The 14,208-nt window shown below is 38.6% G+C and overlaps 1 protein-coding gene across 6 annotated transcripts in view; it reads right to left on the bottom strand.

Annotated features, from left to right (window-relative positions):
* The window catches only part of ulk4 (unc-51 like kinase 4), a 231,409-nt gene that overhangs the window by 58,686 nt on the left and 158,515 nt on the right, over window positions 1-14,208 (bottom strand). For all 6 annotated transcript variants that reach the window (XM_077207698.1, XM_077207725.1, XM_077207715.1 and 3 more), the window contains one exon: window positions 9,583-9,688. In XM_077207698.1, coding sequence (XP_077063813.1) covers window positions 9,583-9,688 — 106 coding nt within the window. The remainder of the gene's footprint in view (window positions 1-9,582; window positions 9,689-14,208) is intronic.

Raw genomic sequence — 14,208 nt, 5'->3', positions numbered from 1 at the left:
TGGAATGTTTTCCAATTTAAATATTTTTTAATTGGTAATATTATTTTGGTAATATAACACTGGTGCGCACCAAACAAGTGGACCTTGAACACTGAGAAGATGGAACTCTGTCCACTTTCAAACAAACTCTGGTATATATATATATATATATATATATATATATATATATATATATATATATATATATAAATAAAAGTATGATTCATACTAAAGTAAGTGGGATTCAACCTGACGATACACCACAGAAACACACATGTACCAGGTAATCAATACATTCAACCACACACAGAAGGACCAATGAGACTACACATACAGAGGAAAGCACAACATTCCACACTAAATATAGAGGATACTATCAATTTACTGCATTGGTGCACCCTGGGGACTACAAAAAACACCAAAAGGTGAAGTGGCCACTTGGAACACAGACTATTTACAGTGTATTGGGGATGGCATGTGAAAGCAAGTGTGTGAGTTGAGCTATCTTCCAGTCCCAGCAGTAATAATCAGGAGGAGTTGAGTAAGACCTGAGGCTATCACATTGTTTATCTGAGATTAGTACTGCAGTTATCTGAGGTGAAGGACCCACGCATGAAATTCACCGCTTGACAAATTATACAAGATGAATACAGCGGCAATGCCATCAACAATACAAATCCACTGCTGAATGAAGAAAACACAGCCAAGGCTGTCACCTTTAATACAGGGGAAATACAGATGAAACTGGAACTGCAGCCTGGAACGTTCGCAATTTAGGTGAATTATCATAAATGCACACGGTGCAAAAATTACTTCTGAAATTTGTATGCAAATATATTGAACTGAAACGCATACGTAGGTCTTAACAGAGCTGTGAGCAGTATTTCAGCACTGTCTCAAACACAAATAGCTACTTGCAAGACTCTGAATATTTATGCTTACAGCTGTACAGTTAAATTTATGTAACTTACTTTCTTTTGGTTCCGAATTTATTGCTATTACTTCCAGTAAAATGAGTCATGCAAATTTAGGATATGGATGTTTTTACGCCTCCACGAGCAAGGCAAAAACAAACAAGTCAGCAGTTCACGTTTTATGAGGAAATACCTCTTTCTTTCCTTCATACGACAGTCAGAAAACAGCCACAAAAGCAAGGGAATATACCTGATGTTTATGACACACATTTATGTGTCAAAATGCCTATGCTAACTATGCTATTTATGTAACTATGCTATTTATGCTACCTACTTTTAGTCAACAATTCAAGGCAGCATCACATATATAATACTTCATGGATAAGGCAATTCCAGAATGGATGGCGACAAGCTCAGAAATTTTGTGAGCATCCATTGATTTTAAGGTCTTTTTGCTCTATTTTCGTCTTCCAGGTTTAATACACATTGTGTTAACGTCACAGGATACGCTATAGTATGATGACGGTTCATAATTATTCATGAGACTGCATGCCCTTATCAATTCAGAAGACACCTCACTTAATTATTCACAACCACATGCTTTCTTATGACATACATTTCAGTGAGTGACATTTTTTGAGTGTTAAGAACATTTTAAACATCCAAAGAACCCTTTTTCACTATAAATATTAATGGAATGAAAAGGTTCTGTGTATATTAAGTGTTCTTCATAGAACCATAGATGCCATACACCAGTGTAGGTGTGATTCACATTGTGAGTGTTTGTTTCCGCTTTGTAAGAATTTTTGTGGTATAAATGGTCTTCCATAGACAGAGTCTACGAAACCAACATATCTACATTACTTTTAATGTAGTGAGAGTGAGTAAGGTCATTTTTACCCTGTATGTGTGAGGCTTCCGGTGTCAGCTGCTTCAAGCTATTTAAGCTTTACAAAAACACTCTGTTATTCATGCAGCTTGATATCATATTATCATATTATTTGAATTATCACACTTGTTTGTAGCACAAATAGTTCAATCATTTACTGCACTCTGTTATTCTTCCAGTTATTCACTCATGGTGGCAAATGAATCAGAAGCATCACAAATTCAAAATAGCTTCCTTCTGCATCAAAAAATAAGATTGATATAAACACTGCAAAATAAGTCTCAAAAGAATTATAAATGAATGCAAGGGGCTGTGCATTACCGTCTGTCACATGATATGTGTATTTGTTTACTGTACTGTGAGCTTACAAAACCTTGTATAAAACATGTTTATTTTGTTGCATGCAATGGCGAATTACAGTGTGCATTTGTGGGAACCTTTGATGCTTTTAACTCAGACAGAGAAATACAATCGACTGGATCAGAAGCCTTGTTGTGCTCTGTCAAAAAAAAAAGGCTCTTAATAAATATTATTGGATAGTTATGCTTAAAAAAATATTTTATATAATTTATTTTACATGAAAGGGATTGTCCACCCAAAAATGAAAATTCTGTCATTATTTACTCACTCGCATGTCGTTCCAAACCTGGATGACTTTCTTTCTTCTGCAGAACACAAAAGAAGATATTTTGAAGAATATTGTCAACTAAACAATTTTGGCAACGAAATTTCAGTTCCCATTTCTCCCATCACATGAACCACAAATACAACAGAAGTAAATAGGAAAAAAACTATTTGGTGAACTACATTCTTCAAAATATCTTATTTTGAGGTCAGCAGGAAATAAAAAATTGATTATCCCTTTAAATAGCTTCGGTGTTGCCTGCTACGTTTTATTAGTAGCGTATAGTGCAAGTTGCTACTTTTTCATAAGGTTAGCTTGACTAGTTAAACTTTCAATTTTGAGTAACCAAGCAAGTTACAGTCTCAAAGTAGTTTCCGGAACACTGAACTCTGGTGTGTCTTCCTGTCACAAACTGTTGTGGTAGTTCACGCAAGGAAGACGACAAGGATCAAATATAAATTTATTTAATGAACATGAAGAGAATACATGATGAAGTCATATAGCCCGTAACAAACTACTCGCACAGAGACGAGAACCAACAATGAACTGAATGAGACGGGGGCCGTTTCTCAATATGTGTTCTTGTCTGTACTTGTGTTTTTGTGGACTTGTGAAATGTCATCAGTCTCTGCCCAAGTCCTGCTCCAATTCAAAGTTCACATCTAGCCAAGTCTAGTTCAAGTCCTCGGATGTGTTCTTGTGCATCGAGAGGTGACTTGTGCGGACTTGAGACAGCCAGGTATTCCAGAATGCATCTCACACAACCAGCAATTGTCAATAGCAAAATACTACTGTTATTGTGTCATGAAATGTAGATTTAGGAGTTTTTCAGGCGAGAATGTAGTTGTTTAAAGCTCGAATCTGTGGTGTATGTAGAAAGATAGCGCCTACTTGAAACCAGGGAGTATAAATACACAGGGAAAATTAATGACAGACAGTTACGTGCAATCAGTAGCCAAGGATACTAACTTAAGTCTAAACCAAACTGAAGCAGGGCCGGAGTGGAGCCACTTTTCAGCCCGGGAGTTTCAGGCCTAAGACCGGCCCACTTTTTCCATGGTGGTGGAAATTGGATGAATAAAAGCAACAGTTCAGCTCTTACTATTGTGTAGTTTTCATTAAGACCATGGTTCAACAATAATGTAAATGTTAAATAATAATTCACATAAGCTGAGAAGTTAACAAAAAATATTCCACTATTCCACAAGGATATTGATAAATTAACAAAAGCATAATGATCTTTTACATTAAATAACTTTAATTCACATTGTTTACTCTGGTATCCTCTCTACCTGTCCCTGTAGTCATGACCTCCTCATATTTAGCGGGGGACTGGCTTATCTGCTGCTCAGAAGCTACAAAAAAATAATTAAGAGGTCATTTTACTGCATGCCATAGGCGTAATTTGCAGGTGGGGCGGTTGGGATATGTCCCCACCACTTTTTGCCAGGGTCAATTGTGTCCCCACCACTTTTGAAACATCTCGCGGCACGGATGTACCAACACAAATAAATAAAACATCTCGTTAACTCTAGAGCATTCATTTCACATTTCGCATTTCGCAGTTGAAGAACAACAGAGTGCAGTAAATCTGAAATGTGTTGTTTTTTAAATCAAGTGACCAAAGTGCTCGTTGCCGCTGCTATCGAGACATCAGTGCCGTGGATACAGAGTTCTGTTGTGACTCACGCACAGCCTTCACACAGACTCGCGCTTCAATCCGTTGTGGAGAGACTCTCTCCATTCGTTACGGTGCAATCACAAAACATAATGCACAAAAAACGTGTCCCTCCTTGATATACAACCACTAATAAACAAACGGTTTTGATGAGGGGGAAAAAAAACTATACAACTTAGTGCGGATTAGAACCCAGAACCTCTGACACGCTTGGCAAAAGTTCTGCCACTGGACCATTACAGTTCATGGAGAGAACAATCAGATCTATGTATGTAATCATGTGAAAATTCTCGCCACTAACACACTTAGTAGAATACAGTAACGCGCCATATATTGGGTGATACAAAAAGGCTAATATTTTAATTAAATTTAATATTTTGCTTGTGAATAGGTTGACAACACTACAACGGTATTAGCCGAATAATAGTTGTTGCCACTTGTGTTTGTCAATAAATCTGTAAGCACATTTTGCCGCATCCTCCTCCAATGCCTTTGTTTTTTTCAACCTGGCTTTTTCAGCCCCTCCTGGCCTCTTCCTCCCATCCATCCTCCCTGACGCGTACCGTTACGGTAGGGCCGGCCCAGCTATCAGTAGCCTACCTGAGAAAATGTTTTGGAAAAGACGGGCTATGGACCCAACCAACTCTATTTGGGAGGAGAGGGGTGAACTCCGTCACATGGTACAACCCTTGCTGCGCGCTGCGGTGTGAGAATGCAGAATGTGTGTAACCTAATTTAAGAGAAGATAGACTAACGAACATTTTACAAATGTAAAAAAAAAAAAAAAAAAAATTCCTCGACTGGCCCAAAAGTGAGGCGGCCCACCGGGAATTCTCCCGACTCTACCAATTACCCACTCCGGGCCTGAACTGAAGCACACCGGAATGAAATTACCACAAAACACAAAATAATCCTGCCACTTCCACAGTCTGGTTTTCTTCTTCTTGCTTATCCCTTCTCTGTCTGTTATCTTTCACCCCGACAAATCTCACCAATTATAAAATTCATCTCGTCTTTCTCACTCTCTCCTCGTCTCAATCAACCCTCAACCCCCGCAGCAGATCTCTTTATTTTCCTCACATTTTTTTTTCTTTCTTCATCTCTCTCTAACTCCCTCCTTCACTTCTTGTATCTGAGTCCCATGCTCATGCTCTTTTGCTCGCACCTAAAAGAACCAATTAGGGTGTGTGTGTGTCCCCCCCCCCCTTCTAGAGCGGAGCAGGACCGAGGTGGCTGGCATTAGCAAGATAGCGCTAATTGTAGGGGTTATATTTAGTGGTGGGTCAGAGCTTTCCGAGAGGAGGAGTGCTGATAACAATGGTGGCTGCATGAGATGGCTTGTAGATGACCCTGTGCTGTAAAAAAAAAAACAGGTGTGGAAAGCAGGGGTGTTGCGTCTGATCCCAGCCTGCAGCAGCCTGGTTCACTTAGACACAAGAAGAGGTCCATGAGGGGTTGTTGTGATATGGGAAGCATGCTGTGCACAGATCTACCAGAAAGAAAAGCCATTGCAGGCCTGTACTTATCTGGAAGGCTTGGGGTGTGTGTGCATATGTGAGTGCCTACGGTCAGCCTCACAGCAGCTGACAGACAGGAACTAACCTGTGAAAAATATCCAGAATATGCACCTTCCCCCATAACAAAACTCATCAAGGGCTGATGTTTTGCATGGCAGACTTCATTCCTTTAAACATTTGTGTTCGTTTATATTTTTAGAGATAAAACGTTATGCAAATAGCTTAAAGGTGGGTTGATTCTCTTTTTTGACCATTTTTTCAAAATAACTTGAAATCCTATTACAGCCACTGAGTTAGAATCACTGAAATGAAAATTAAGCAATTTAATCATCTGTGGAACAGGCAGGACTCGAAAAACTCCAGCCAATCATTTCCAAGACCACCTAGAATCATTGGACAGTAAGTTCGTCAATCAAACGGTCGTACTACACCCCCTTCCTGCGCATACTCAAAGCTCGTGACACATGCGCATCTCGTCAGTAAAGCCGGTTCCATGATTAGTAGTAAATCATCATTACAATCCCTCGCACATCTGAGTTTTCGCTCGTGCATGATTGCGCGTCCATGTTCTTCAAATGGGTGGAGTCAGGGCCAGCGTTGGAGGAAAGAAGGTAGGACCATTTGAATTGTACATTTTCAAAATCTGCCGGTCGTTTTCCAAATCACATACCCCACCTTTAAGTTATTAATGGCTTACTGGCATGAAACCGATCTGAATGGTCAACTTGTACTTTACAGGTACACAAAAACTATAATTTAAAATACATAAATGTCAAATTTTCGTGTTTGCCATATAAGTACATTGCTTTTTGTGGCAAGGGGGCATGGTTTAACATTTGCTGCAGATGGAGAGTGAGCTCGGGAGACGCGCCTCCAGTTTACAAGATCTAACCGGTGTTATCATTTTGCAGTGAGTCAAGAGACGGGATAAAAAGCCTGTGATGTCTGGCTGCGGAGAGAGAGAGAACCTGCCACGAGAGCTAGCTGTGCTGGACTGAGTTGAAACTGCTGATGAGCAAGTGTTTTGAGTTGGTGTTGGAAAGAGCCCTCGTGCCAAATTTATTTTGTGAATTAAGTTCGGACCCTGACTCCTCTTTTCCCTGAACCAATGAAACTGATATTGTCACACTTTATTATATTGATATTATTCCTGAAAATGTATTATTTAAATATTTAAAGGCACTTCAAATGAATTTTAATTTATATTTCTGTTGAAAGTTCTTTGAGGGCAAAACACCTAACTGTGACCAGACAAAATAATATGCATGACTTAATTACTTACTTCTGTTTACAATTTCAAACTCTGCTAATCAGATAAAAAAGGTAAATTTTATTCTACAGCGTGCTTACAACCAGGACTTGACATTAACATCCGCCAAACCGCTAAATACGGGTGCAGTGGCGTGTAACGCAGTCACTCCTACTGGCCACTATGGTGGGTTGAATTATATACATTTTTCAATTGTAGTCTTTTAAAAAGGCTACATATCGATACTGAAATATCTGAAATGCTTCAAATACTAATTTTACGCAGAATAGATACACAATAGCAGCTGCGCTTTTTCTCTCATCTCTCCGACAGCGAGTTGACACACAAACCCGCCTCCCCTCACTCATTCGTTTCTTTTGCTCCGGATAAACATAGTTGGTGTTACAGGGCTTGAATATCGACGTGCGATTGCACGTATTGCGCTCAATTTTACTTATTTCCGCAGATTTTGAGCTCACACCCATAGTGCACGCACATAAAGCCACCTCTCAGTACAAAATTGAGTTCTATTCGCTGCTTATTGCGCTTAAACAGTGAAATACACACAAAACAATGTCAAAATGCCAGTCTTGGTGAGTATTCAAGTAAACACAGTCAGTTATGTTTTAAATGAACATTAACAGTTGAGAAAGAAACCGCATGTGTAACAGTAATGGATCCGTGTGTCCGGTCTTAAAGAGACAGCAGCAAATTATGAGATAATATAAAAAAAAATATTTATATGGCCATTTTTTCCCATGGTATCAATGTCAAAATTTTGGCCAGTAAAAATGCTGAGTGGCTAGTAACTTTGGAAAACCACTTGCCACAGTGGCTGGTGAGCAAAAAAATTACAGTCAAGCCCTGCTAAGGCAACAACCGTCAGGATGTTCACTAAGGGGCTGTTTACACCTGGACACTTCATGCATTTTCTCAGATCGGATAGCTATCTGATTTATCAAAATGATTCCATTTAAACCTGGTCACATAAATGTGTTTTTGCGAAACGGATATAAATATAATTTTGTTTCTTTACTTTAAAAAAAGCTGATTGTGTGTTAAGCGTCTGCGACTTACTTTCATTTCGATTTGCGATAGTTTGCATGTTGGCTTGATGAATAGATGCTCAGCTGCTCATCTGGGGTTGATGCATGTTGCAGTAGCGCCGTTATATCTGGCTATAACATTACATATAGCTTATAACACGCTCTCACACGTTTATTTTTTAGCATTGTTGGGAGGAGTAAAATTTACATATGTGGTTTCAAAAACAGATGCATTTACACTTGCCCAGTTTCGTCTGGAATGCGGCCCAGACCACTTCCTGAGGTGGTTTGAGCGACTGGATTTAAATTCGTCTAGAAAATGCGTTTCAGAGGGCATTTACACCTGGTCTTTTCACGATCGGATAGCTATCCGATCACAGAAAACGATTGAAGTGGCCAGATGTAAACAGCCCCTAACAGTATATCCCTGTTCACGTATTTCAAACTTCTTTTTACTTCTAAGCAAAGAACAAAAAAGAATTATAAAAAAAGAACTTCGTCATAAGTATATCAGGACCTTTAAAACATACAAATGGCCACTAAGACCTGCACTTGTGGCAAAAAGATTCTAATTAGCAGCGATGAGATGTAAAATGTTTATCATTTTGCAATCCAAATTTTCTAAATATTCGCAATATGATTTTTGGATCAAATCCTGAAGTAATAATTCGAATTATAACCAAACAATCTGATTTGGCTCAAAAATAATTTTGTTAAAGGAATAACAAGGATGTAGAACCAGTGACACGTTTTACTTGGTAAACTCATGGTCACCCGTCCCAGCTACAGCTCTTATTCTGAGGTACGTGCAAAGAACGGGTTACTTAACGTAGTCAACGTGAATCTCACCTTCTCTAGAACCACATGAGCACGTAAGTGTGAACGACACCCTTTTTTTTTACCAAGGTGCCCCCTCTTCAAACCATGTTGAATGTGAAGTGTGTGTGTGAATCTGACTCATCTCCTTTTGAAAAAAACACAAACACGACACACACAAAAAACACCCCCCCGCACACTTCACATCCATCTCGCCCTGGCGTGCGGCGAAGATAGGCATGCAGGTCCAAAACTGTCAACATAAGTAAGGCTATAGGAATCCATTACTCAATAATTCAGCACAGGGAGCTGAAAGCATCAGGGTGAGACTGGGCATTCACATGGCAGGCTGGGGGGAATACAAAAAAAGAAAGAAAGAAAAAAACAGCCTTGCAACACACAGCAACTTGTGCAGATGAGAGAATGAGTAGAGGCTAGATAGCACCAGATGAAAACAGAAGGAGAGAGGCGGCTTTTTAAGATGCCCAAGCCTGGACAGTGGGTGATATGAGGGCTAGAGGGGTGGGACACTAAGTAGATGTGGGCTACAGGGCCACCACACAAGAGTCCATGCTGATAAAAGCAGCAGTATCTGGTGAAAGCCCTTTAAAAAGGCAGCTGAAGACCCTCCCCCTCCATCAGAGTCACACGCGAGAGTCAGACAGCGAGATGAGAGCAATAAGGGTCTGGTAATGGAATGAAAACACTCCAAAACAAAACAAGGGCAGCTCTCTGAATGCAGGCCCTTTTCATGTGCGTGGCAGTGTCTGGGTGAAAAGACTGTGTGGGTTTGTGCTTTCTGGTTCAGAGACAGGCTCGAAACCGCAGGGCCGGTATATCAAAGCAAGTGACGTTCAGATGCACTGCACCTTGCTGGTAGAACGGTCGGAGGTCCGTGCCCTTCTGTCCAATCAAATTGCTGAGGAGAGCCATGGCGTTCTGCATCATGCCGCCAACTGTGTTATTCTGGTGCTCCTAAAAAAAGAGAACATCTTATTAAAATCACAAAATATCTAAAAAAATAATAATAATAATTTTTGTTATAAAATGTTATAACCAGTTTGGATGAAGACGTTTTGAATGAATCGAAGCTCTGTCTAAATTAGTGGATTTAACTGTGACCACGTATAACCTGAATTCGACACAGTTTGAATTGTTTATTAGGGGATCTTGCTGGATCTTACTAGAAACGTCATTATGCGACAGGAAGATTGCGCTCCAGACTGCCATTAGTGTGCGATTACAGGTAATAATGTTGTAAATTATGTTCAGTTTCTTGCACAGACCGATCGGTTCGCTAACTAAGACCTTAATAATGTATCGTCAGGAGCCATGGGTATTAATTTTGTTGTCACAAAGTGACAGTAACCATTGACTTGCATTATACAAAATCACCAAGAACCAAGGTTTCAGCTAAAAATACTCTTTACTGTTCAACTGAAGAAAAAAAGTCACCTACATCTTGGATGACCTGAGGGTGAGTAAATTAACAGCAAATTTTATTAAAATGACAATATTTTTGAGTTTATTTGTTTTAATACAAAAGAAGTACCAGAGGTACATATTAGCTTAAATATTGTTTCGGACCAAGGAGGCCTTGGAGTGAAAAAAAAGTTGAGCCACTGTTTTAAATGATCAGGCTGGGTGGATGAAAATTATTTATATTTTTATTTTTTATTCTTATAATTTGTAGTATTATGTTTCATGTTGTATTTGTATTTGTATATGTCCACTGGAAGCCTCAGTACCAAAACAAATTCCTTGTGTGTGCAAGCACACTTGGCAATAAAGCTCTTTCTGATTCTGATGATACAGTAAATACGGCAACAACAAAAACAAAATCCATAGAGTCACATTGAAGAAGGAATCATATATTGACCTGAATGACACATGACTTGGGGGCCAATGAAGGGTGTTATGGAATACAAAGTACTGTATTTAGTGACTGTAATCTAATTATACTGTATTTTTTAGCAAATAAAGTAGTCTAAAATGTTACAGACACTGACTATTAATTACATTCCAAGTACTAATTACATATTAAATGGGTTACACACATTCTGAAAGGAATATTTTATCAAATTAATTTAAAACATGAATTACGACCAGGCATCTTTAGTGCGACGGAGGTATGCAAGGTTAAGTGCAATATGTTGAGTGGAAAAATTAAAAAGTTTTCTGTGAAAAGTTTTTCATTAAATTTTGACTTCATAAAATTTTCTTCATTAAAGTTCAACCACTGTAAGCTCATAAGTGATTTGGAATTTATCATAGAATGAGACTCAAAATGATGAGGTATACAAGCAGATATATCTGCACACATACAGTACATGTAACGCAAGCAATGCACAAAACATCATTCAAACACGCACACATACATTGGTTTTAAGCAAATTGCCCTCTAGTTTGAAAGTGTTTGTAGGTTTTAGAAAGTAACGTGAAATTAATTTGAAATCTGATCACGTTCAATAAAGTAATAGAGTAACATAATTTGTATTATTATTATTAATAATAATAATAATAATAATAATAATAATAATAATAATAGATAATAAAAATAATATTATTCAATATTATATTTCTAAAATATTAATAACATTAATGCTATTTTAAAAATGTGTTTTAAAGTAGTGATCAGTAACGGTAAATCAACTGTAGTGGATTACTTTTTAAGGGTTACTTATCAAAAGGCATCTTTACACAGATGCTGTAAGGCGGCTCTGTGCCTGCTCAAATTCTGTGAAATAATAATGCATAAAAGGCCAGACTAAATTATGCCCACCTTAGCCCCTAAAAGTATACTATTTAAATACATTTATGTCACCTCTGAGCAGCATTAAACAGTCTGTGTACAGACACCTACAGTAAATACCAGTTTCAGAGGCACTTCTGTGCCAACTATTTATTCTAGTTTTATTTACTTGTGTATCATTGGTTACTTGTATTGCTGTTGCCACCATTTTGTATACAAAATAAAGCCACTCAAGAATATGCAGTACAATGATTTTAGCATAGTTAGTAATTTTGGCATTTATTTTCCAAAACCATGATAAAATCACTGAAACATAAGCCTTGCTGATCGCTTTTAATCCAATACTATATAGCACTTCCAATGAGGCAAACGATGTCTGCTATAAAACCAGCAATAGGAAAAAGACTACACTCTTGTGTAGTCGTCTACTATTTTCAGGAGTGGAGAGTGAATCTAACCAGAGAGGGCAGAGGTGCTGCCAGAGAGAGAGAGACAAGGCTCTGCCCTTCTCATCTCTCCCCCAGGGTGGACACCCGAGGCTGGGTGAGGCCAACAGGGGGAGCTGGCTAAGGCCGGAGGTGTAGGGACGGTGTTGTCTAGGTCTTTCCACTCTAGGGTCAAAGACACTGTCTAATCCTGCAGCGAGCTCAGGTCCAGGGGCCGATTAAAAACATGATAAACAGACAAAGAAGAGCAAAAAGAAGGCAGAAGAAGGAGGGGAAAAATCGATGGGGGTTTTAATTAGAGGTCTGAGTGAGGCTTGGGAGGGAAAGAGAGGGAGAAAGGGAGATAAAGAGAGAGAAAGAGGGATCTGGCCAACTCTACTGGCTGACAGACAGCTAGAGAAGGGTATGTCTGTCTCAGGGGAATCTCCGAGCCCCTCCACAGGCTGTGCAAGAATTTTCAAGGCCTGGAATCATTACTTTTTCCACTTTATTTCCGCAAGGAGCCTCGGGAGAGGAGTGGAGGGGTCGTGCATTCATCAGGAACCTTCAGTCCATACATAAATATAGTACACACACACAAACTGAAGGACAGACAATGAGGAAACGTTTAATATTGGGAGTGTGCTGAAAATAGCCTGTTTAACAAAACCAGTTCATCTTGAGGTCACAGGCTACGTCTACATCAATCCGGATACATTTGAAAACACAAGATTTGGCCTTTTGGGCCAAAGTGGATACATTTGAAAATGCCGTTTTCTCATTGTAGTATGGACTGTGACAATAAAGGTATTCAAAGATGATGACGCGTTTAGTCATGTAATGTATATCACACCTATAGATATCTATGGTTATACCAGCATGTGTCAGCTATGTGCTATTCACTTGCACAGCTTTGGTTAAGATAAATATGAACTTGTACAATCTTCATATTATATTCCTGCAAAGATGACAGGAAACCGCTGTCTTGCATCAAAAGTGGTCAGTTGTGTATCATACATGGGATTGCGATTGAGTGCGACCTGGATGGACCAGTAAGCGGTGGGATATTTTGCTAATAAAATAAGAATTGCGTGATCATTTATTTGTGTCTGCTCTCTGTATCACCTCGGTGAGCTTTTATTATATTTTCATAATTAGCAAATTAGAAAATAACAACAATGATCCAATCAACTCCTGATGTCTTGACATTTTTTCTCCTGTTAGAGAAGCCATTTCAGTCAGATATACGTTATTCAAATTCAGTAATATTATCAATTTGACTGTACTGACACTATTGGATAACAACAAAACTTGGAATAGACTTTCTAAATTACGCTGGATAATAAATTGAAACGACAGTGAATGGACTTCCTACAGCTGAATTAATCTTGATTCATAATATAATGAACTTTGCACTTTTATTGAACTAAATTGGATCAATACTGAACTGACTTAAGCTGAATAATGAGACCATTATCTTCAGTAGACCTTCTTTAATGTTAAACTGAGTTTGCTTCATAACTAATGGACTTTGCAACATCCATATTAAATATAATCAACATTGAACTAATTGAGCTGAATAATAAACTAGGTCTACCTTCTAATATTCAAGTAAAACTTCAAGTCATTCCAAAAATCATGGCAACGGACGTTCCTAGGTTTATATCTCAGCCACCACACTGGCCATTATTAATAATCAAAGGAGACGTATGTGTGCTATCCAATCATTAATGACTAGGAAAGACCCCTAATACCTAAGAGCGGCACATATGAGTTGTTTCTGGGTGTTTCTCCCTCATATCTGCTTCGAGGTCTTGATTGTGGCATTTCTTTGAGGTTTAGAATCCAGTATTCCTGTAATTCTTTTGTCTTTTATGAATTTAATAAAGAACTCTGTCTCGTATTCTGTCCAAACCTACCGCTTTATCTACGTTGTCACGGTGTGGGTTTTGTGTCTTGTTCCTTGTTCTTGTCTGTCATGTGATTCCCTTATTGTCATGTGATCCTGCCATGTGTCTTGTCATTTGTTAATCGTCTGATCATTGTTCACAGTTGTTCCTTGTCTTGTTATCAGTCTTTGTATTTTAGCCCTCATGTTTGCCCTGTGTCTTTGTCTAGTATTGAATGTTTCATGTCCTTGTTCTTGTTTCCGTGTCATGCCTTTGTTTTATGTTTGATCTTGTTTTTGTTAATTAAAGTTGCATTTGGGTTCTCACTACTACTTGCCTCCAGGACCATTCATAACATGCGTCAGGTGACCTGTAAATGCGCAAAAACTCTTTCCATTGCAGTATTGCGAAATATGTTTTTTTCGAATT

Source organism: Siphateles boraxobius, unplaced genomic scaffold (assembly GCF_051911475.1).
Source record: "Siphateles boraxobius isolate OS27281-9 unplaced genomic scaffold, OSU_SipBor_1 12, whole genome shotgun sequence".
NCBI classification, from domain to species: domain Eukaryota; kingdom Metazoa; phylum Chordata; class Actinopteri; order Cypriniformes; family Leuciscidae; genus Siphateles; species Siphateles boraxobius.
Note: the sequence above shows the minus strand (reverse complement) of the source record. Positions and strands in the feature narration are given on the sequence as shown.